Below are 22,934 nucleotides of genomic sequence, written 5' to 3' on the forward strand. Positions count from 1 at the left end.
GACAAAAGCTCTCCTATTTCTTTCCCTCTACGTAAATTAGTTAGCGAAGACATCAAATACTATATGCCAGAAGATATCAGAAATATCATCAAATAAAACGAAACAGTGGGAGTAGTTATCAAATGAAACAACACCGTCACACAAAATGAAATGTAGGGAGTAGTAATAAAAAGAACCAAAATAGTCTAAACCAAACAGGCCAAGAAGGAAGTAAATTGTTGCAGGGGAGGAAAGGTTAGACAACATTTTTGCACATTTGGTATTGAACCACGAACTACTGAACAATGATTTAGTTAGCTCAAATACTAAATATCAGAAGGGCAAAAGGAAATACTCCCAAATAGATTTCCAGCAGCAAGAGTAGTTCCTTGAACATAGTAATCCACATTCTCTGTTACCTCCTCCAAATTATTTGCAGTCTGCAGAACCTGCCAGAAGAAGACAAGAAAATCAAGTTACAGGTGTCTCAACATAAGACTTCATTTCCAGCTATAAAGCATAGATCGAAAAATAAAGCAATTTTTCTTCTCAGATATTTTACACTTGGAACTATGCATAAGTGAAAAGAATACCATTGTACGAGTCTCCAAACTAATAATCAAATATGCATGATATTCGTCTTCTTCATCTGCCACTCTTGAGGATTCATTGAGATGGGTACGTGTATTCTTGTGGTAAACAGTCCAAATTCCCTTGCAACCTGGTAAAGCTTCCTTCAAGAAATAAAATTCAGCATCAAAATTACTTTCTCCAGCTAGATTTGAGTACACTGTTCACTATCAGGCAATGTCATGATATGCTGAATATCTAAGATTAATTAAGGCAAAAGTCATAGATAGCCCCCTAAACTTTACCACATTTTCCTCATGGCTACCTAAACCGAGGGTTGTACCTATTGGGTACCTAAACCACTTTGAATTTGTACCAATTGAATACTTTTTGCTGATGTGGCAATGTGTGTGTAATATATACAAAGACGGGCGCGTGAAAGATTATTATTTTTAATTAAAAAAAAAAAAATTGGCTCATCTTCTTCATTTTTTCACCCAGCCATCATCCACCACCAATGGCTGCCATTCCCGCCGCTGCTCGTTGCTGTAAAACACACCAATCACCCTTTTTAACTCAGTCTAATGCCGTTGATGTCTCATGCCGTTGATGTCTCCCACTAAAATCGAATAAGAAACTTTGGATTCGGGTGTCAAAAATATTTCCGATGAAACTCCATTTTTATGCCCGAGCTGGTTCTGTCCGAATATGTTAATATATCTTTGTAATCTAATAATAATATATCACCATAGTTGAAAGGATCAAAACAAAAGAAAAGAAGTTCTTCAAGAGAAGAAATCAGATCTGGATTTCTAAAAAATTTCCGGCAATATTTCAATTTTTCCGGCAACGTTCATATGGATTTATTAATATTTCAGGTGAATCTAAAGCTAATGACAGGCGGAGAGGAAGAAGGTAAAGTGGGCGTTGGCTAATGGGAGGGGAAGAAGGTTGAACGTAGGGCTGGCAACTGGGATGACAGCGACGGCGGGGACTGTAGCAGGGGAAAGGTTTGGTGGGTGGGTAGGGGCTTTTTCTCAAGAATATTTTTTTATTTTGTGTTATTATTAAATTATATTTTTTAATTAGTTAAATATATTCTAAATAGTTTTTCTTTTTCTCTTCTTATAATTAATTTTTTAATAATATTTTTGACCCAAATGCCACGTGTCATTATTTAATTCGTCACATTGCCATGTCATCCGCGAGTGTAGCCCACACATTTTATACTTTTGGATGATTGTCAAAAAAGTATTCAATAGGTACAAATTCGAAGTGGTTTAGGTACCCAATAGGTACAACCCTCGATTTAGGTAGCCATGAGGAAAATGTGGTAAAGTTTAGGGGGCTATCTATGACTTTTGCCATTAATTAAGTTATAAAACATCAGAACAATTTCCATTAGTCCAAGTTAAGATACCAATCAAGGTTGCGTAAGTAAGAAAGCAGCGAAACACAGAAATTCCTGAATGCTTAGCACTCTTAGAAAACTCACAAGTCATCTCATTGATATCAAGATATGAACATTGAACACAGAAAAGCGAAGAGAACAATCGCATCATTCAACAGGAAAACTGTAGTACCATGAGAGAATAATCACACCATTCAACATGAAAACTATAGTACCATGGTACAACACAGGATGCCCCTTAATATATTTGCTTGATAAAAAATAAAAATAAAAAGACAGGACACAGTGAAATTCTATTCAGCAAAATTTTCAATATAAATTGAACTCTGGTAAGGCACTCATAAAATCAGGTAACTATAATAGCTATTCCTTCAAGTTAGCACCAGTCATGTTGCTCATTACACATAAAACTAGACAATTCATGAATTTTTTTCAAGTTGCAGTCTCATGGAGAACCATCTGAATAAACTGTGGTTTGCATGCAGAGATGTCAACACTTCTGCGGACCTGGTCCTTTGAATTGTTCTTTCTAAAATATAACTGGAAAAAAAAAAAACAGTGCCATGTCTTTCAAGATTAGCACAGGTGATCCCATGAAACTGGGAGGAAACTTTGTCTTGGTGCATGAAAGCTGGCTTGAGAATATGCATACTGCTAAACTAGTAAAAAGGAGAAAGGGCAAGGCACTTCAAAACTAATGTACCTAATTAAACAAGGAAAAAAAAAAGACAGTACCTCCTTTTTCTAGGATAAAAGACAGTACCACCCACTAAAACTAACTCTCTACAGCAACAGGAAATAATGAAAAAGCTACTGTGTAGATAAGAAAAGAAGGTCCTCAATAGTTGTTTAGTATGTATGTTGCATTACGTTTATAGACATACAGTGAGAGATATGAATCTCTTAACACTTCAAGCTAAATACACCATATTCCAGAACTTATTCACAAAGTATGCTAGAAGACTCAGATCACTAACTCTTCAAACAGCAATAAACTCATGTAAATTAGTGCATCTGGATGACAGAAACAGTGGGTGTGTTAGCATTTTAGCAAAAAAAAAAAGACACAACAATATTCTTACCATCTAGCTATATGCACAAGAAACATTAGAACTCGCGGTAAACGAGCATAACAAAGAAATAGGAAGAAATCAGAAAGTTAAATAAAAGATTTGAACTGGAGCAAATAACATGCAATGACAAGACTTATATCACTTCCCACAATGATGTGATGTGATGTGAGTAATAGCAAGGTTTCACAGAGTATTAAAATTAGAGACAACTGGAGTAGAAAGCAAACACACTTGGGTGATCATTTCTGGGCGGATTGATTGTTGAAGCACAGAAAGGGAACCATTCTTTCCATGACCTGAACAGCATACCTGACAATATCCCAAAGAGATTATAAAGCTCTCATGCTGGACCAGAAAACAAGTAATAGAGCATCCAAAGCTGATAAAATTTTAATCATACTATATCATATTTTAGGCTTTTGTATTCTGGACATTTGTCTGTTCCATGAACTTCAGCAAAAGGACTTCAGCAAAAAATAACAATTATCAACCGTTTATGAGTTCCAAAACCAAAATCTATGACCACAAGATAATATTCAATTTCTATTTTTCATTATTTAATAACCGAGAAAATCCCCAAGGGCAGTGGCCCACGGTTCGGAACTCGGTGGATAATGGGTTCGCCCCTCTCGCATTCTCCACTTAGATACTAGGCTTTTCATCGCGGCAAGATCGACACATCATGTTTTGTGCTCTCACCAGTAAACCAATGCCCTAGGGGCTTAATCCTTTACATTTTTAAAAACTACTTTTTTTTTTTTTTTGAAAACTGGGCCTTAATTCTTACATATTATAAGCATTATAGCCACAACTTGATTCTATTATTCCAGTATTTGAATAAGACAGAAATAATTTACATATAATTTTTAAAATCTTTTTTTTTTTTTCATGTTACAACATGAAAAAAAAAAATGTGAAAGTCTTCTGCATGAAGAAAGACAACACCAAACAAGGATCAGTTGTTTACTTAATTGATCAAAAATAAACAATAAGAGCTCTAGAAGGACTGAACAACATTAATCTCATCATAATTTTCTTCCAAATATCATTACCTCCAATTATCAAACATATATTCAGGGGTAGAGTTGTTGATTAATTGATGGATGACATAGATATCGATCCTCTAGAAAGTGCACTTGGAGGTGGAACAAGCATATTAGAGGCGCTTTCCGTCATATCTTTTTATTGCAGGCTCCTAGAGAAAGAAGTGGAATTGCTCCTGCATATTGAATAACCAAAGCTCCAACGAATATGTGTTTCTTCACATGGCTGGCAGCTAGGATGTATCCCTTTTTTCTTCTTTTTTATGACAAGGAAACCCCTAGCCGCTACCCTTCGGGTGAGCATAGGGTAACACTAGGCAAGCCTAGTGTGACGAGCTCGACCCAAAAGGCAAAGAATCTAGGATATATCTACACGATAGGTGTCTCAAGAAGAGGCAAAGTTTGCACACTAGTTGGAGCTGCATGTGTAAAAACGTTGTGAGATACCATGAATCACTGGTTGATATCATTTAGCAGAAAAACACTAATGCTGGACAGTTTAGAACCTTACACCAGGGACAGTGAAGGATGTCCTGACGAGCAAATTGATCAAACAGAGAAGTAGGAGAAAGAGAAGGAAAGCATGGGAGAACATTCCTTCGACACGGATTTGGATCCTTTGGGACGAGAGAGAAAAGAGACTCTTGAGGAGGTTGAAAATACCCTTGTACATATGAGGTCATATTTTCTGTTTTGAGTCAATTTTTGCCTTTTTGGGCATCCACACGATTCCAGTGAGTAGTGATGATTGGGTATTTTTGTGGAGAATCATGCTTTGTTGTAGGTTCTACCACTTCCTATATACAACTCGACTAATGTATACCGAGGTTTCCTCCTAATCTATTTTTTGAGAAACTGGCACTGACCTTTTCTCCTAATCTATTAAATAGAAAGGTAAGATAAAAGCTTATTAATGTATGCCAGCAAAGTGCTGGTTAACAGTACATCTGAAAGTGTATAAGCATTATAATTTTGTTTAAGTAATAGAGATGGTCAATCATGGCATCAAGCTCAACACATTTGCCATCAATGAAATTATTACTTTATTAGGAAAAAGTAATTCTAGCTTATAAACAAACAATTCTTCAAAACGGGGTATTACTTACAAAAGGAGAAGGCCCACACTTACAATCGAGCTTTTCAGACCATTCAACTCGACAGCTAGATAGTATTTTCACAAAGAGAATGTAATTCCTAAATATCACCAAATACTTAACTTTATGCTGGTTTTCAGATCATTTAACAATAATGTAAGATAGATTGCTCACTCACAACAATATATTTTATAGTCGTCCTCTCTCTTCTCTCTCCTCTCTCTTCACCAACGGTAACAACAATATCTGACCTGACCTCTCATTTTTTCCGGCCAACGACCACCGGAGGTCGCCCCAGGTAAGTTGGCAGCACCTCTCTCTCCTCTTCTCTCTCGCTCTCTCTCCCTCTCTCTCCCTCTCCTTTTCTCCAACAGCTCAGTTTCTCTCTCTCTTCTCTCTCTCTTCCTCTCCTCTCCTTCTACTGCTTTCCACAACCACTGCAGACCCGTACCACCATTGTAGGGTTTGGGTTTGGGTGGTTTCGCTCCTCCCCCTAGCCTTCTCTTTTCATTTCCCCTTTTTTGGGCTTTCTTTTGGTCCCGCATTACAGGTGGAATCCGAGCAGCAGTCGCGGCGAACAGTAATTCCGGTGAACAGTGCTCGGTGAACAGTAACTCCGGTGAACAGTAACTCCGGCACGGGCGACCAGCGACAGTGTTTCGGCAGCAGCAGAAGCACTACTTAGCAACTATTGCAGGTTCTGTCCAGCCTGGAGTTGGTACCTCCGGCTATAGTTAATTTTTCTGGTGTTCCATCGTTTTAACGAAATTATTCCTGTATTTCTACTCCCTGTAGTTCTATTTTCCGCTTGTATAGTGTTGGTGCCACCTTAGCTCGACCTTTATTATAGTGGCTGCGGTGGATGATGGTAGAGTAAGGTCATGTCCTCAGGGGGGAGGAGGGGTGGGAGGTAGGAAGAGGGTTAAGGGCGGAAAGGGAGCAGCTAGGCTGAGAATTGGGTCCTGGAACATTGGCACCCTGACGGGGAAGTCTATAGAGTTGGCGAAGATTCTTGAGAAGAGGAAGATCAACATAGCATGTGTCCAAGAGTCTAGATGGGTGGGAGATAGGGCCCGGGATGTAGATGGGTTTAAGTTGTGGTTCTCAGGAGGCCCGAAGGGCAAGAACGGAGTTGGCATTCTAGTTGATAGAGAGCTCCGTGATCTGGTGGTAGGGGTCAGGAGGGTGAGTGATAGGCTGATGACTATTAAGATAGTAGTTGGAGGGCATACTTTAAACGTGGTTAGTGCTTACGCACCGCAGGCGGGCCAGGATGAGGAGATCAAAAGGCGATTCTGGGAGGATTTGGACGAGGTTGTGCGGGGTTTTCCGCACTCAGAAAAGCTTTTTCTTGGTGGTGATTTCAATGGCCACATCGGGTCGTCGGCTAGGGGATACGATGATGTGCATGGAGGCTTCGGGTTTGGGGATAGAAATGAGGGAGGTATGGCATTGTTGGATTTCGCGAGAGCTTTCGATTTGGTGATAGCGAACTCTAGTTTTCAGAAGAGGGAAGAGCACTTGGTCACCTTTCGGAGTACGAGGGCCAAGACCCAAATTGATTACCTACTCTCCCGTAAGTGCGACGACGTTTACGCACGGACCGCAAGGTTATCCCGAGCGAGAACCTCACGACCCAACATAGGCTCTTGGTTATGACACCGGAGATAAAAAGGAAGAGGAGAAAGAGGGTTGTATCGGGTCAGCCGAAGATTAGGTGGGACGCTTTGAACAAGGACAATGCCCAGGAGCTGGGGGAGCGGTTGAGGGCGATGGGAGCCTGGAGGAGTAGCGGGGATGCGAGTAGTATGTGGACTACGACGGCGGCTAACATCAGGGAAGCGGCAAGAGAGGTGCTAGGGGTCTCGAAAGGTTGCTCGGCGTACACAAAGGACGGTGGTGGAACGAGAGGTACGAGGTAAAGTGGAAGCTAAGAAAACGAGCGTATCTAAAGCTAGTAAAGAGCACGTACGAGGAAGAAGAGGACTAACGGGGAGGCTGTATAAGAAAGCGAGGAAGGAGGCGAAGTTAGCGATTCGGCGGCACGACGAGCCGCTGGACGCTTGTACGAAGATTTGGGGGAAAAAAAGCGGGGGGGGGGGGGGGGGACAAGAAGTTGTACAAGTGCGCAGTGAGGAGAGGAAGGCTCGGGACTGGGATCGAGTGAAGTGTATCAAAGACGAGGGAGGGAAAGTTTTGGTGAGGATGCCATTAGACGAAGATGGCGTACCTACTTTCATAAACTCCCGAACGAAGAGGGGACCGAAACATAGTTTTAGGCGAATCGAGCTGCGAGAGCCGCCGTGATTTTGGATACTGCAGGCGGGTTAAGGTTGAAGAGGTCGAGGGGGTTATGCGGAAGATGAGCGAGGGGGAGGGCGACCGAGCCAGATGAAATACCCGGTAGAATTTTTGGAAGAATGCGGGTAGGGAGGCTTAGAGTGGCTTGCGCGCGTTGTTGAATGTTATTTTTAGGACGGCGAGAGATGCCTGAAGAGTGGAGATGGAGCACCATGATCCCGTTGTATAAAAACAAGGGGATATTCAGAACTGCAACAACTATAGGGGTATCAAGCTGTTGAGCCATACGATGAAAGTTTGGGAGAGAGTGGTGGAAGCGAGGATGAGGAAGTTAGTTTCTATTTCAGAGAACTAGTTCGGATTCATGCCGGGGCGTTCGACTACGAGCCGTTCGCACAGGTGAGGAGGTTGGTGGAAGCCGGTATAGGGATAAGAAGGCCCGGCTTGCACATGGTGTTTGTCGACCTTGAGGAAAACTTGCGACAAGGTCCCGAAGAGGGTCTTTGTGGAGATGTCCTACCGGAAGCTGAGGTGTTCTGTAGCATACATTAGAGTGATTAAGGACATGTATGATGGAGCCAAAGCAGGGTGAGGACGGTTGGAGGTGACTGGGAACACTTTCCGATCACGATAAGGCTGCGCAGAGGTCGCGCTTAGCCGTTTTGCATTTTGCGTGGCAATGGACGCTCGACAAGCCACGTTCGAGGAGAGGTACACGTGGTGCGTGTTGTTTGCGGATGACATTGTGCTTATTCACACGAGTCGAGGAAGCGGTGTTAACGCGAGGGCGGGGTTTACTGACGACGGACTGCGGGTCGAGAGGGTTTCCAAGTTGAGCGAGGACTAAGACAAAGTACTTACGGTGCAAGTTCGGTAATGGGAGTCGAAGTAGAGGACGAGGATGTGCGGTGGATACTCGGGTCATCCCAAAGAAAGAAAGTTTCAAGTACACAAGTCGATCATCCCGAGGCCCGGCGAGATTGACGACGATGTCACACGTCGTATTGGAGCGGGATGGATGAAATGGAAAGCTCGCGTCGGGGGTGTTGTGTGATAAAAAGGTGCCGCCTATTCTAAAGGGTAAGTTCTACAAAGCGGTGGCTAGGCAGAAACATGTTGTATGGGACGGAATGCGACCGGTTAAAAAGCGCATGTCCGAGAAGATGAAGGTAGGCCGAGATGCGGATGCGAGATGGATGTGCGGGCATATCGAGAGAGATAGGATTCGGAATGAAGTGATTCGGGATAAGGTGGGTGTGGCCCTTGTGGTGGATAAGATGCGGGAAGGGAGGTTGAGGTGGTTCGGCCACGTGCGGCGAGATGCGCCGACGCGCCGGTGAGGAGGTGTGAGAGGATGGCGTGGTGGGCACGAAGAGAGAGGGAGGGTAGGCCAAAGAAGGCACGGGGAGAGGTGATTCGGCGGGACACAGCGTTACTCCCGGCTTACCGAGGACATGACCGTGATAGGAGGGGGTGGAGGTCGAGTATCGGGGCAGAGGGCTAGTGGGGGGCCGCGAGGTTTCCTTTCTCGTACTAGGAGTATTTTTATCCTCGCTTTCTATGTGTTGGTCTTGTCTATCTTTGTTATTTTATCATGACTTCGTTGCTCTTGCTATCTCATTTTCACATGGTTTTGATTTGCTTATCCCGTATCTCGACTCTTTTTTCCTTGTTTTCCTTGTTTTCTTTTGAGCCAAGGGTCTTTCGGAAACGGCCTCCCTACCTTCCAAGGTGGGGGTAAGGTCTGCGTACACTTTACCCTCCCCAGACCTCACGTTGTGGGATTCAACTGGGTATGTTGTTGTTGTTGTAGATTGCTCACTCACATACTGAAGCCATACTAGTCATGCAAAATGGTAGAGAGACGACGAGCTGGTAGGGTATTTTAGTGTTTAGCAGAACATTGTAAGTGCATATCTCCAAACAAAGAGAAAACAAGTTAAACTTCCACCGTTAACTGGATTCAAGCTAGGCGTGCTGTCAAAATAGCCCTAGTGGCCTTTAAAAAAAAAAAAAAAAAAAAAAAAGAGAGAGAGAACTAACCAGTTCATAATTACTTTGCTTAGCAATTCCAGTAGCATTCAGGTCCGCATTGATTCTCATACCATACGAGAAGTCTTTTAGAGGTCCAACATTGATCAGGGAATCCCTCACTGCAAATGAGAATGTCTTCTGCAACCATGGAAAATCATGCAATATCATGAGTAATAACAGAGGGGGATATTAATGATAAAGACGGTGGAAAAAAATAGCCAGAAGCCATTAGGCAATCATAAATCCTGATAAATAGCAAAAGTTTCAAGAGAAGAGCTATAAAGTTTCGTAGACAACTTTTTTTTTGTGACCGAGAAATCCATTTGGGGCCAACCGCGGTCTTCTAAACTCACGGATAATGGGCCCGCCCCTCTACCCTTCTCCACTTAAGTACCGGACTGTTACTGACAACTTATTGTTCTCCCATATTTAGACGCAATGCTTCAAATATTCGGCAAGTATACAGGTGTCATGATCTTCTTTTAGTAAATACTAAGGCACCGTATGCTCAATAGACATTATAGTACAGGAAAAATGAAGAAAAAAGAGACAGATCAAGCAAATCTCTCCAATGTGACAAGCGTGAAAAACAAGTCATGCAGAAACTTCCCCAATCTGGATACACAAACATGAAGAGACAAAAGCTATATGCAACTTCAGCATGTTATATCCTCAAAAAAGAAATACTAATATAAGAATATAATCTGTTTCAAAAAAAAAAAATATAAGAATATAATGAGACATTACAAAGTTCCATCAACTCATACCACGCTCCAGAACACGCCTCCCCGTTCTTTTCTTTTCAATTTTTTTAAATTTATCCTTACCAAAATATCAAATGATGTCACCCAAGTGCAAAAATTTATTTGATACAAAATCATGTTCTTGTCATTTTACTAATTATTCTCAACAAAATCATATAACAAAACAGAATAGTCTTCACAGAACATAATTCACCTGTGCTGATTGTGCATTATTTGGAGCTGTACCATACAAGGAAAGCTCTTCTCCATTAATCATGTCTTGCAATGCATCCGAGGATGACATTCTTAGCCTCTTTGCAGAAGGAGCATCACTTTCAATATCTCCAACCTACACATGTAAGCAAATAGCAATAGGTTTACAGAAAGCAAAGTCAATACCATTAGAAGAGAGGCAGAAAGACAAGCAACGCGTAAAACCTGCACTTAGTAGGTGAAGAACAACCGGAAAGGGCTGAGGAGCAAATTTGCACTAAGAATTATTAAACCACTAGAATTTGTAACACCCTCGATGAGTGCATCATTTGAAATGTACTTTTTAATTATTATTTTTTCATTTCAAGTAAAAACAGTTCAAATTTATAAGCAAAATAATTTTTAAGTTTTTTTTTTTTTTTTTTTTTTTTGGAGAAACTAGTACGGTTGTATTCCTCAGCATTCAGGGTATGATGGCCACCTCCAAAACACAGAAAAGAAAGTAAAGGACAAATTTACAAAGCTCCTAAGAAATCTACTAGGTCATCTACACCTCTACACAATTCTCTTTACACCAAAAGAACAAAGATACCATTCCAAGCTATTTCACTTTATGTATGGAATTGATTTTATCTTCAAAGCTTCTACCATTCCTTTCCTTCCATACAGCCCACCAAATGCAGGAAGGTATAATCCTTCAGCACTTTTTCTGAGTCTTACTGGCCCCTCTTCTAATCCTGTAGCACATCAAGCCTGCAGTATGCTCAGGCATTGTCCACTTGATCTCTGTGAGACTAAAAAGCATAGTCCATAATTGAGCAGTAAATTTGCAATGAAGGAATAGATAATTGTTGGTTTCTCCAGTCTCATTGCATAAAAATTATCTGGTCGCTACTGGCAAACCCCCCTTCTGTAATACTTCATGGGTGAGACAAGCCCTTTTGGCCACCATCCTTAGTTGGTGACAAACTTTTCCAGATATTCTTCCAAGTCCTTGTACAGCTCCCCACCTCCACACTGATCTCCTTCTTACTCCATCCATAGTATGTCTCCATCTCAATGTGTCTAACTCAGAGGCGCCAGTAAAACCCTCAATCTCCTTCAGAAGGGTTGCCACCCTCCCCACTTCCCAGTTGACCAACCACCATTTATAGTGACATCAGGTATGTTGCAAAGCATAAATAAGTCAGGAAAGGAATCTATTAAAGGAGCTTGACCAGTCCAGATATCCTTCTGGTGCCATTTCCCACCTTAATGCTAATATTCCCCTGCAGTTTTGACCATAGAGTTCTGATTGATCTCCAGACTCACACTTCATATGTGGTATTATCCTTATTAGAACACCAAGGGCTGGTTTGGCCAAATTTATGCAGGATAACATCCCTCTGCTGATTCCTCTCTGCTGAAACACCATAACCACTTCATCAGAAGACAATTGTTATGTATCTTCAGGTTTATGATGCCAAGTCCACCTTGGCTCTTGCTCAGCTGTGCTATCTCCCATTTCACTAAATTATATCCTTTACCCTATTTGTGTCCTTTCCACAGAAATTCCCTCCTCAATCTGTTAAGCCTGTTCACCACATTGGAAGGAATGCAAATAAGGACATCACATAAGTTGGAAGAGAATCCAAAAGAGAGTTAATTAAGGTGATTCTTCCCCCTAAGGATAAGTATTGTGCCTTCCACTGAGCTAATTTTTTCTGTCTTCTCCACAATGTCACCCCAAATCTCCACAGCCTTATGTCTACTGCCAAGAGGCATGCCTAAATAAACAGTAGGCAAATTGTCCACCCTACAGCCACGTATATCAGCCAAAGACAGTATATGAGCTATTTCTTTTATGGGGAATAAACTGCTTTTCCTCCAATTTACTTTCAAACCAGAAGTAGCTTTCAAATTAATTTTCAAGAAAAATAAAAATAATAGGAGAGAGTACGCAAAAGGAAGGGACCGCAGTATTTATGAGCCTTGTATTTTTTTATGACGCAGTGGGATTATGGGCATGACCTGGGGTATAGGCATTCAGGAAAAAACAATGAACGGAGATGGTTAATCAAAGGGGTATATATTTATAATGTTATAGATTATAAATTATGGGAAAACTGAGTGCATACAAATAAGGAATATGCAGAAACAAAAATAAGCTGTGAAATAACAGCTAAAAAATCAGTAAGCTACTTCAGCCAAAATCATGACACAAACCTCTTCCTGCATCCCAGGAGGCAAATTTGATCCTCCCAGACCACAAGTAAACTGCACGAGCAAACTATCTCCAAGGCGACTACCCAAAAAGAATAATGAGTCCCCAATTGTTGTAATTCCCTGGAAATAAGAAAAACACATGCACACATAAACACCCAAGATAATATATGTATGTATGTATAGAGTAGGAGAGAAGAGAGAGTTCGCTTTGTGAATGAACAAAAAATAAAATTATCTAGAATTTGAGTGGTCGCCAACCGATGTAAGTACTGAAGCTCTTGATTTTGAAAGGTCGAGCTTTTGTACGATTCTGCAAAAACAATTAAATAAAATTAATATCCCAACACATCTTCAAAATCTAGGTAATACTTAATAACCAATCAATGGTGTATAAATGTCGTAAAGCAGAGACTTCTAGACTCCTGGTGATAGGTAATAACAAACTGTATATATTCAACTAAATTAGTTTCTTTTGTTGACTTGAGAGTTGAGAGAACATACTTTCTTATCTTGATACATTGAATATAAGTCGTAATTTAGTTGAACATATTCTCAAAAAAAAAAATGCAATAGTGACAAATTCCTGATTTCCCATACCTAAAATTAGTGGATAAAAGGATGAAAAGACATTACCTCCCGTCATATATAATCGTTAGAAGAAGTAGTTCCCCTGTTTTTGTCGATAGCATTGCCACATCATTTGTCAACCAAGTCGCATTAGCTGCATCTAACTCCACATTAAAAGATGATCTTGGCATTTCTTGACTGGAAGTAATCATAAGGACGTATTACAAAATTAGATACAAATTTGGACCCATTCTGATTATAGGAACTAATCAAATCAACACACTGTCTTGAAATGAGCAATCAAGTGAGTGGATCAGCATGTAATGACTAAAGAAGAGGAAACGAGCATGAAAAATGGCATCACATATCACACTTTTTCTTTTAATAAGGTAAATAATTTTATTAATAAATGGGGAAAAACCCCCGTATACCAAAAGAAGAGAACCTACATCAATATATGGTTCTCAACAAAAGAGATCCAATCCTCTATACAAATAGGGACCTCATAAATACACCAAAAAGGAACTAGAGACAAAACACTACCAACTTTACAAAATCGTGCTCCAACCCTTCAGATGCTCTCCTATTTCTCTCTTTCCAAATGACCCACATGATTGCTAAAGGGGTAATAGTGCGATTTTAACAGCGGAAAATCTGAGGAAGAGGAGGATCACTTATGTTAGTTGGTGGTTTATGTGTTGGACTGCAGGCGAAAATGTACATCATCTCCTATTGCACTGCAAGGTGGCTAGTCAGTTATGGAGGGTGGCCCTCAATTTGTTTATGATGCAACGGGTGATGCCGGGCACAGTGAAGGAGGCATTGCAAAGTCGGGGCATGGCCTTGCCCCCAGCCATACAAAGAAACACACCTTCCTCAGAGCTCTAGGGATCTAACTAGAGTCATAGGGGAAAGTACCTTCCTCTTTCACCTGTAACCTCTTATAATAAGAGCTAACAGTGAATCCATCTCCACTCTCTTGCCATATCCATACATCAAATAAATTGTTAGGAGTTGCTAGCCCATACAAAAACTCAACCAGATTGTGAAATTCTTCCATCTCCCAATCCTGCAGGTTCCTTTTGAATCTTAAATCCCAGTAAATTACCCCCCCCCCCCCCCCCACGATCACACTTCTTTTTTTTTTTTAATCAAATGAAGTATTTCATTTAATAATAACAAGGCCAAGAAAGTCATATACAAGATATATACCCAAAAAAGGAGAAACCTACAAAATATGGTTCTCTCCAAAAGATACCCAATCCTCCATACAACTAGGAACTGCATGGGTGCACCAAAAGAAAATAAGGGAACGAGGGCTACTCCTCAATTGAGCAAAGCTCATCTCCATCCCTTCAAAAGCTCTCATATTTCCCTCCCTCCAAATGACCCACATTAAAGCAAGAGGAGTAACATTCCAAGCCTTTTGCCTTCTTCTCCTAGCTCCAGTCTTCCAACTGAACATCAACTCCTTCACGGATCTTGGCATCACCCATGAAACGCCGAACCATCTAAAGATATCCCACCATAACCTTGTTGCTAGATTGCAATGCAACAAAATGTGATCTACGTCCTCGCCTGCCTCCTTACAAAGGAAACACCAACTAATGCAGACAACCTTCCGTTTCTTAAGATTCTCTGCCGTCAAAATCACCCCTCTAACAACTAACCAAGTGAAGAGCACATCTTCCTCGGCACTCTAGGAATCCACACTGAACAATCACACTTATAATAGAGTACAAATGAAACCATAATTAAGTGTAAACAGCAAGTTGTAAATCAGAAAACAGCAAGCACATAGAAAATAAAACTTCAGTAAGCTGCAAAATGGGTAGTCTTGATGACATACAAGACAAAGATTATGAATCTAATTCATTTAAGAGTTCGAAGATTAATTCGAATGTGATAAATGCTAAGACTAACTGTGAGAATTGGGCATTATGCAGCAAATAAAAGCAAACAACCATCATTTTCAAGGCCATGATATCTGTTAGAGTCCCACATTTGTTGAGGATATGGAGGTTGTCTCTCCTTCTATATGGGTCTTGGCCAATCATCCCTTATGAGCTAGCTTTTGGCGTTAAGCTCACAATCCATTCCTTTATATGGTAGTAGAGCCAGACCAATCCCTATTCTAGGTTGACCCAATGTTGGGCCCCTATGTTATGTTGTCCACACTCAAGATATCCAGTGTTGTGTTAAAGAGTCCCATATTCGTTGGAAGCATGGATTGTTGTCTTCTTACATAGTTTTTGGCAATCCTCACCTCATGAGGTAGCTTATGGGGTTGGGTTAGCCCACGGTCAATTTTCTTAACAATCTCAGATGTTAATTGTATTCCAATGGAAAGAAAGGAAGACCTTTTTATTTTCATTTCCGATATTCACGAACAACCAAAATGATCATGTATGTGATTGTCCGTTATTTATTATCCTACTAGATAAAACTGAAGCTGGAACTTGTTATATTTTTAGAATAGAATGAAGCTGCAGCAAATGGTGAGGGAGAGGCAGAGATACTGAAAGCTCAAGGAAAAACCTGCTATCACCAAAAAAGGCAAAATTGTTCAACGCCAACGAACAAGAAGAGGACTGCAAAATAGGCAGATCAAAGTCAGCATATGAAACATAGCATGCAAAAGAACTGCAAGAATATCATGAAGGAATAAGCAGAGTGTAAATATCATGATGATAACAGACCTGGCTTTGATAATGGATAGTGTTTGCACCAATTACAAGTACTCCACCAATAGGAGATGGCACAGCAAGAAGTTTATATGCCTCATGAGGGAGATTCTGGAGAAAAAAAAAAAATGAAGTCTACTGAAGGAAATATATATTTAAATGGAGTAAGGTTCAAGCAAACTTTGACAGTGCGTTATATCCAATATATTATTATTTTTTTGATATTTTCATGAAGTAAGAAGATATCATTAAAGGCATCAAGAAGATGCAGAAATTTACAAAGCTGAGTGCAAGGACTCTGAGGGAAAAGTGTAGCACACACAGTTCTATCAACTAGAGAATAAACTAAAGAACTGACAAAATCCAAAAAGAGCTTAATGCTAAACATTATATCCAATATATGCATGTCAAAATCCTGAAATGAAGTTACAACGAATGTCCATCTTAGTGACACATTCAGCGCTGCTTAATGAGGCAAGAAGAGACGAGAAGAACATGAGAAAAGAAAAACTAAAGAGAAATGGAAAACATTAAGGGTAAAGGAGACTAAGAGTTACTACGACATTTAACTCTCAGACTAAGATGTTACGAAAACCAACAGCAGCATGAAGTTCTCTTTACGAAATGAAACAGCAGGTTCATCTTATACATTTCCTAAAGTTCCAGAATAAAGTGCCATAATTCTGTTAAAGAGGTAAAGTAACTATGCTCTTTAAATATTTTTTGTGAAATGTCATGGTATATATTTGAATCATCACTCCTTTTCAAAAAAGAATGTTTGAATCATCATCCTTTGAGTAGCCACTGTCCACCAAATCAACCCTCTTTGATAAGTTGGAATCACATTTTCATTACCAAGGCCACGTTTGCAACATCTTGTGTTCCAGAGCCTTTATCTCAAATTTACTATTTAACAGACTTAACAAAATAAAGGGAAACAAATCAAACAAAAAAAATCACTGTTCTTATGCCAAGTAATGTGGTTTACTTTTGTGCTGCAGGAAACAAAAGGTGATAAATATTTGCACCACAGGAAATGACTAATCAGTGGCAACAACATTGTTACTCCGAGGCTAGGTTTTTTATTTAGGTACTCCCTCCGTTCCATAATAAGTGACTCTTTTAGCTCATGCACACCCCTTGAGAAATTGCTCACTCCTAGAAAATTAGGAGTGTTTTTACCAACTTACCCCTAATTATATTTTAAGTTAACATTGGGTATTGAGTAGTAGGTAATTAAAACTTTAGTTGGATGAACAATTAACGAGGGGGTATCATTAAACCTTCAACTAACAAAGCTTAATGACTTCAATGAATCTTTTGGAGTATGTACAGTTAATAGATGAAACTTTAGAACAAAAATCACAAGATGTAAAAATTTCAATTATAAAACTAGATTATGAATGAAAATTTAAAATTGGAGCCAACTTTTTAACATTTCCCACCAAAATTATCCTATAAACGAAGGTTTAAATTTCTTCACATGAAACTAAAACTAATTGCTGATTAAATATGGCTACAACAGAAAATAACCAAAGGTCTTCACTTCAAATTGATCTGAATATTCCTTTTGAATGTGAGAGTGAGTATGTTGGTGGAGAACAACTTGATCTTAATGTGGATACATACACAATTCCTGACCTCAATAGTATTCCGAGTGAAGAAGATGATACACAATTGAGTATAGGATTACAAGCACCACTGGATGATTCTTCAACTTTCATGTCCGCTGAGTATTGAACTATTTCAAATGACTCTTCAAAATTTATTTTCATGGAGTGACTACTACTCGTTTTGATATATAGGAGAAGAGTTATGCTAGCATGATACTACGTATAATGTGAATACCATTTCATTTGACATAAAATATTGTGCTTATATAATTAAATGCCTAGAAAAAGAAAATGTAATTAATGAATCTTGATTATTTAAACAAGGGCAATTTTGGAAGAATCTGTCCCAAATTTTCTTGAAATCCTAAAACGTCACTTATTTTGAAACAGAATAAAAAGCCTAAAAGGTCACTTAATATGGAATGGAGGGAGTACTAAAAAGAAAAATGGAAACTGGTAACAACTGATAATGTAATAATTTTTATTAACATTTGGCAAAAAGGCGCATGTATACAAGAGTCATACCAAAAGGTCGAAAGCTAAAAAACAAAATGGTTTTCTACAAACTTCACCCAAGCACAACAACTGAGAGTTACAACTAATATAAATGCAGAGACTGCAGCAATAAGGGAAGCAGCAAGGTGGTGTGTGGCTCATCAGGCTCACCATGTCACAATTGAAACAGATTCACTGGTGCTTCAAAACATCCAACAAGATGTTTGGAAAGTGCCTTGGGAAATAATTGCACAGATTGAGGAAATCAAACAGGCATTGCAGCAATTACAAATAAAGGTGGTGCACATATTCAGAGAAGGAAATAAATTGGCTGATTACTTGGCTAACTTAGCATTCCAGACAGATCAGATGCAGCAATTTCACAGCTTTCATGAGTTACCAATAGAAGGTAGAAAGATTTTGAATATTGATAAGGCTCAAGTACCTTCTATCAGAATAAGAACAAGGAAGATTCAGCAGGTGTAAACTGTTGATGCAGAAGAAGAACAAGATGGAAATTCACACGATTTTTTTCGTATATCGAGTGATATTAAAATGTAGAGTTGATTTTGGGATGCTTTATTCAGAGGAGGCTAGGTCAAGGCATAGATTAGATAGCTTTCCTTTTTGTTTTGTTTTTGAACATTGGATTCTTTTCTTGTTTTGCTGCATTTGATTAATAAAAGCCCAAAATTTTATTTATTAAAAAAAAAAACAATCTTCTTTACAACCCAGTACTCCATGGGTGCACCAAAAAGAAATAAGGGATAATAGGCTACTATTCAATTTTACAAAATTCATCTCTATTCCTTCAAAAGTAGGTTGTCGATACGAGGAAGATATTTTGAGGGAAGGAAATGTAAGGAGACTGAGAAAAGAAAAGAAAATAAAGGAGGAAGATAAACAAGATCAAAGGAAGTACTTTGAGCTGAAGGCTGTGGTCAAGTGTTGATTCCGGAGATTAGGGGTGAGCTGCCTGGTTGATCCGCAGTGCTAGTCTCCTGTCTTTCTTTACTATTTCTATCTTCCTTACATTTCAGACAGTGTACAGGTGTCATGTGTTATACACATGACACCAGACACCAGTCTTGGGTGGTATGTATTTCCGCACTTTGTTTATAAGTAAAAGTCTTGATCTTTATTATATTCATGTTATCACTTTAATTTCCACATAAATAACTTAAATGAATTCGTTGGGCTTACCTACCGGGCTAGGCGTAGGTGCCATCATGGCTTTTGGATTTTTGGCTCGTGACACAACATAATTGGGACATAACCTTATTCCTAACCACTCACCATCATCCGACCCTATGCTCAGGTTATATACTACCTCTCGGACTGAAATTCGGCATTATTTTTTTTATTTTTTTTTGAAACTGGTAATGTTTTATTCCTCAGCATTAAGGATTTGCTGGCAACCTTCAAAAGGGGGCAAAAGGAAAGAAAACTACTTACAGAGAGCCTAACAAATCTACAAGCTCTGATTCCTCTACTTCTTTCTCTTTACATTCGGCGTTACTGCAGTAGCATATGTCGATTTTAGGGGAATTACTTCTAGGGATTGGTTCGTCTCAGCTGGGGGTTGTGTAATCTGGCCCAGACTCGCCGTGGAATGGCCATATGGAGTATCCATAAGGTGGCGCGTCAGCGCCAAGCAAAAATCTCAGACTGGAACGTTATAAAATATTACTATTGGTACGGAGAGAGTTTCTTTTAGAAAGAGAATTTTGGCAATATTATAGTGATACCTCATTGAAACAGAGGAAATAGGACTTTTAAATTTTTGGCAGCATTCTTGACGTTATTTACCCCACCAAACCCAAAACACAAAAAAGAAAGAACTCCGATACAGTCATCATCAAGAGATAGCTCATAATGGAGTGATCTCCTTTCCCAGTTGCCTCTTTTCTCCCTGCTTCAAACTAATAAGAATATCCATAAAGAATGCTGGTAAAAAGGATAACTGAAACTTACAACGGCTGACCATATCAGTGGATGCTGCTTCAACGTTGTACTAATACTAAAAGCAGAGACCGTACAAGTATTGTGTTTCCAAGAGATGCGCCCAGCCCAAGTGAGTTCCCGTTCATGAAGGATAACCATGACAGGCTCAATATAACCTGCACAAAGACACGTTTCAAAGTTCAAACTGGCAACAAGGGTAACTGCCAGTGGTGGAAACCTAAGACGATCTTTACACTTGAAGGACAACATGAATCTACGTTTAAAATAAAATAAAATACTGTAGATACGAAAAGAGTAAGAATATGAAAGAAATGAAGTCAACGAAACTACTTCTCGTCAAACAGAGGTCAACTGAATGAATTCCCATTGTGACAGCAACCATCAAAAAAAAATTCTTATAACTGAGAAATCTCTAATGGCCAGCTGGCACACAGTTTGAAATTCGGAGAATATTGTGTCCACCCTTCTACCCTCTCCCAAAATACCATGTTTACGGTTTGCAGTAGGGTTGGAACTCGCGTGACATGCACCTAACTCACACATCACAGGTTACTCTCTTACAACTAGACAAAGTCTTGGGGTCACTATCGAAGTATATTTTCACAACCTAGATATATCATTCTATTCCAGAAGTCAACAAAAACACTGGCCCAGTTGTGGTGTCCGTTAAGAAGTTATAACAGGTTATAACAAAGTTTATCAGCTATACATTGAGCATCACTATATACATTGTGGAAAAACAAAACTCCCAACTATCTAATTTTCAACCTTAATTTAAATTCTTGTTGTACTAGCAAATTCATGACTTTTGTCCTAGTACGCTCTGCACATTAATAAGAATCAATGGGGAAGCAAAAAAGTTAATTGTACAAAATGATACAGCAGGAACAGCTAGGTACACCTACCATGAAGAAATATAAAATCTTTGACATGCCTCACATCAAGATCTCGTAAGGTGATGATATATGATGATTCAATGCGAGCTGAGGCACCTCCAGCATTAAAAGCACTGTCCTCACCAACTAAGCTAGAGTTGACCTGAAATCAGAATGCATCGCTCAAAAATACAAGCAAATTGTGACAATACAAACCATAGAGATGGGAAGAGGAATAATCAGACATATTGATTTGATCGTTTCAATACCCAAAAAGAACCCACAGAGTTCCCACACATTACAACACTTTAACACGATATTCATAATTTTATATTGATGGAATCTGTACCAACTTGTATGCACCTAGACTAATCCACTGGGCAACATGTCCAACAAACTAGCACAGGCTGCCCAAGGGACCTTCTTTTTAAACCGAGAAATCCCCGCGGCAGTGACGCACGGTCCGAAACTTAGTGGATAATAGGCCCGCCCCTCTACCCTTCTCCAATTAAATACCACGCTTTTGTCTACAGCAGGTTGCAGAAGTAATCTTTCTCACCAAACTAGGGCAGATGGCTCACACCTAGTATTGCAGATAGTATCAAAATTGGGATCTCCAAGTTGTCACTCTTATGCCTCAACCACTACATCATCCCCTTGGTGACTATGCTAAACACAATACTATACATTCAATCACTCCCAAATATTAAGAATATATAGGAGGTATTGGTGGACGAGGCACACATCAGTGTTATTAAAAGGGAAAAGCGCAAAACGCAAAAAAGCTCTAAGGTCAGCTGGGGCTTCAAGCGCAAAGCGGAAATAAGCATGGCCTTTAATGAAAAAAGGCGCTATGGTGAAAAAACACAAATATATATATGTTTAGTCCAAGACTAATAATAATAAGCATGAACAACAAATATATGGACAACGAAATTGTAAAAACATTGCGATAAAGTGAAATATCAATTATCTAGAGTCACCTCTTCAAGAGAGGCTCACTGTCAAGGAAAACTATGTGTTAGAGCCTTGTTGATGACACTGAAGCGCAAATAAAGCGAGGCAAAGCGCTAAACATGTTTTGAGCCTCGCTTCAGGGCTTAAGCGTGCCTTTGACAACACTAGCACACATTAGACGGAGATGGCAATCTTACTTCCATAAACTCTTGAACGAAGAGGGGGACTCAAGAGGGGGATAGAGACATTGTGCTGGGGATCTGGAACACTGGGAGAGGCATCGCGATTTTGGGTATTGTAGGTGTATAAAGGTTGAGGAGGTTAAGGGTTTTATACGTAGGATGCGCAGGGGAAGAGTAACCGGACCAGACGAGATTCCGATGGAATTTTGGAAGAGCGCGGGTAGGACAGGTCTGGAGTGGTTGGCGAGACTGTTTAATGTCGTTTTTAAGACGGAAAAGATGCCCGAAAAATGGAGGTGGAGTACAATGGTTCTGTTGTACAAGAACAAAGGTGACATTCAGAGTTGCAACAACTATAGGGGTATCAAACTATTAAGCCACACTATGAAAGTGTGAGAGAGGGTGGTGGAGTTGCGGATGAGGAGGGGCATGTCTATTTTTGAGAACCAGTTCAGATTCGTGTGGGGACGCTCAACTACAAAAGCCATTCATCTTGTTAGGCGGCTGGTGGAGCAGTTCAAAAAGAGGAAGAAGGACCTTCACATGGTCCTCATCGACCTAGAAAAGGCTTATAACAAAGTCCCAAGGGAGGTGCTATGGAGATGCTTGGAGGCTAACCCCCTGTTTGGAGGGTGGTTTCCCATGGTTCATTGATGTATGGTTTTGTATGAAACCATGTTTGTTTCCATTGTTCTTAAAACTATGTGGTATGGTGTTGTAAACCCGTAGTTCATCCCATGGTTATATAACCATGAAAAGTCCCAATTTTTGTAACCACGGATTTGGTGATTTTTCCGTGGTTACGTATTTCATTTTCCCATTATACCCCACCCTCCACCATCCACCCCACCCCATGCTACCACTCAGCCCCACCTTACCCCCCACCCTTATCCCACAACCACCCATCTCACACCACCCACTACCCCTCAC

The 22,934-nt window shown here is 39.9% G+C and overlaps 1 protein-coding gene and 1 long non-coding RNA gene across 4 annotated transcripts in view; one reads left to right on the forward strand and one right to left on the reverse strand.

Annotated features, from left to right (window-relative positions):
- LOC132056652 (cleavage and polyadenylation specificity factor subunit 1) overlaps positions 1-22,934 on the reverse strand; it is a 45,487-nt gene that overhangs the window by 16,776 nt on the left and 5,777 nt on the right. For all 3 annotated transcript variants that reach the window (XM_059448935.1, XM_059448937.1, XM_059448936.1), the window contains exons 4-15: positions 20,896-21,028; positions 20,000-20,145; positions 15,933-16,028; positions 15,772-15,824; positions 13,300-13,431; positions 12,925-12,976; positions 12,667-12,786; positions 10,463-10,597; positions 9,515-9,643; positions 3,265-3,342; positions 573-713; positions 334-428 (exon numbers count right to left, since the gene is read on the reverse strand). In XM_059448935.1, the coding sequence (XP_059304918.1) occupies positions 334-428; positions 573-713; positions 3,265-3,342; positions 9,515-9,643; positions 10,463-10,597; positions 12,667-12,786; positions 12,925-12,976; positions 13,300-13,431; positions 15,772-15,824; positions 15,933-16,028; positions 20,000-20,145; positions 20,896-21,028 (1,310 nt within the window). The remainder of the gene's footprint in view (positions 1-333; positions 429-572; positions 714-3,264; positions 3,343-9,514; positions 9,644-10,462; positions 10,598-12,666; positions 12,787-12,924; positions 12,977-13,299; positions 13,432-15,771; positions 15,825-15,932; positions 16,029-19,999; positions 20,146-20,895; positions 21,029-22,934) is intronic.
- Positions 5,426-6,073, forward strand: LOC132058342 (uncharacterized). The gene is made up of 3 exons (XR_009415254.1): positions 5,426-5,750; positions 5,798-5,918; positions 5,966-6,073. It is a non-coding gene; the product is annotated as an uncharacterized LOC132058342 (long non-coding RNA).

Source organism: Lycium ferocissimum, chromosome 5, assembly GCF_029784015.1.
Source record: "Lycium ferocissimum isolate CSIRO_LF1 chromosome 5, AGI_CSIRO_Lferr_CH_V1, whole genome shotgun sequence".
In the NCBI taxonomy this organism is placed as follows: Eukaryota; Viridiplantae; Streptophyta; class Magnoliopsida; order Solanales; family Solanaceae; genus Lycium; species Lycium ferocissimum.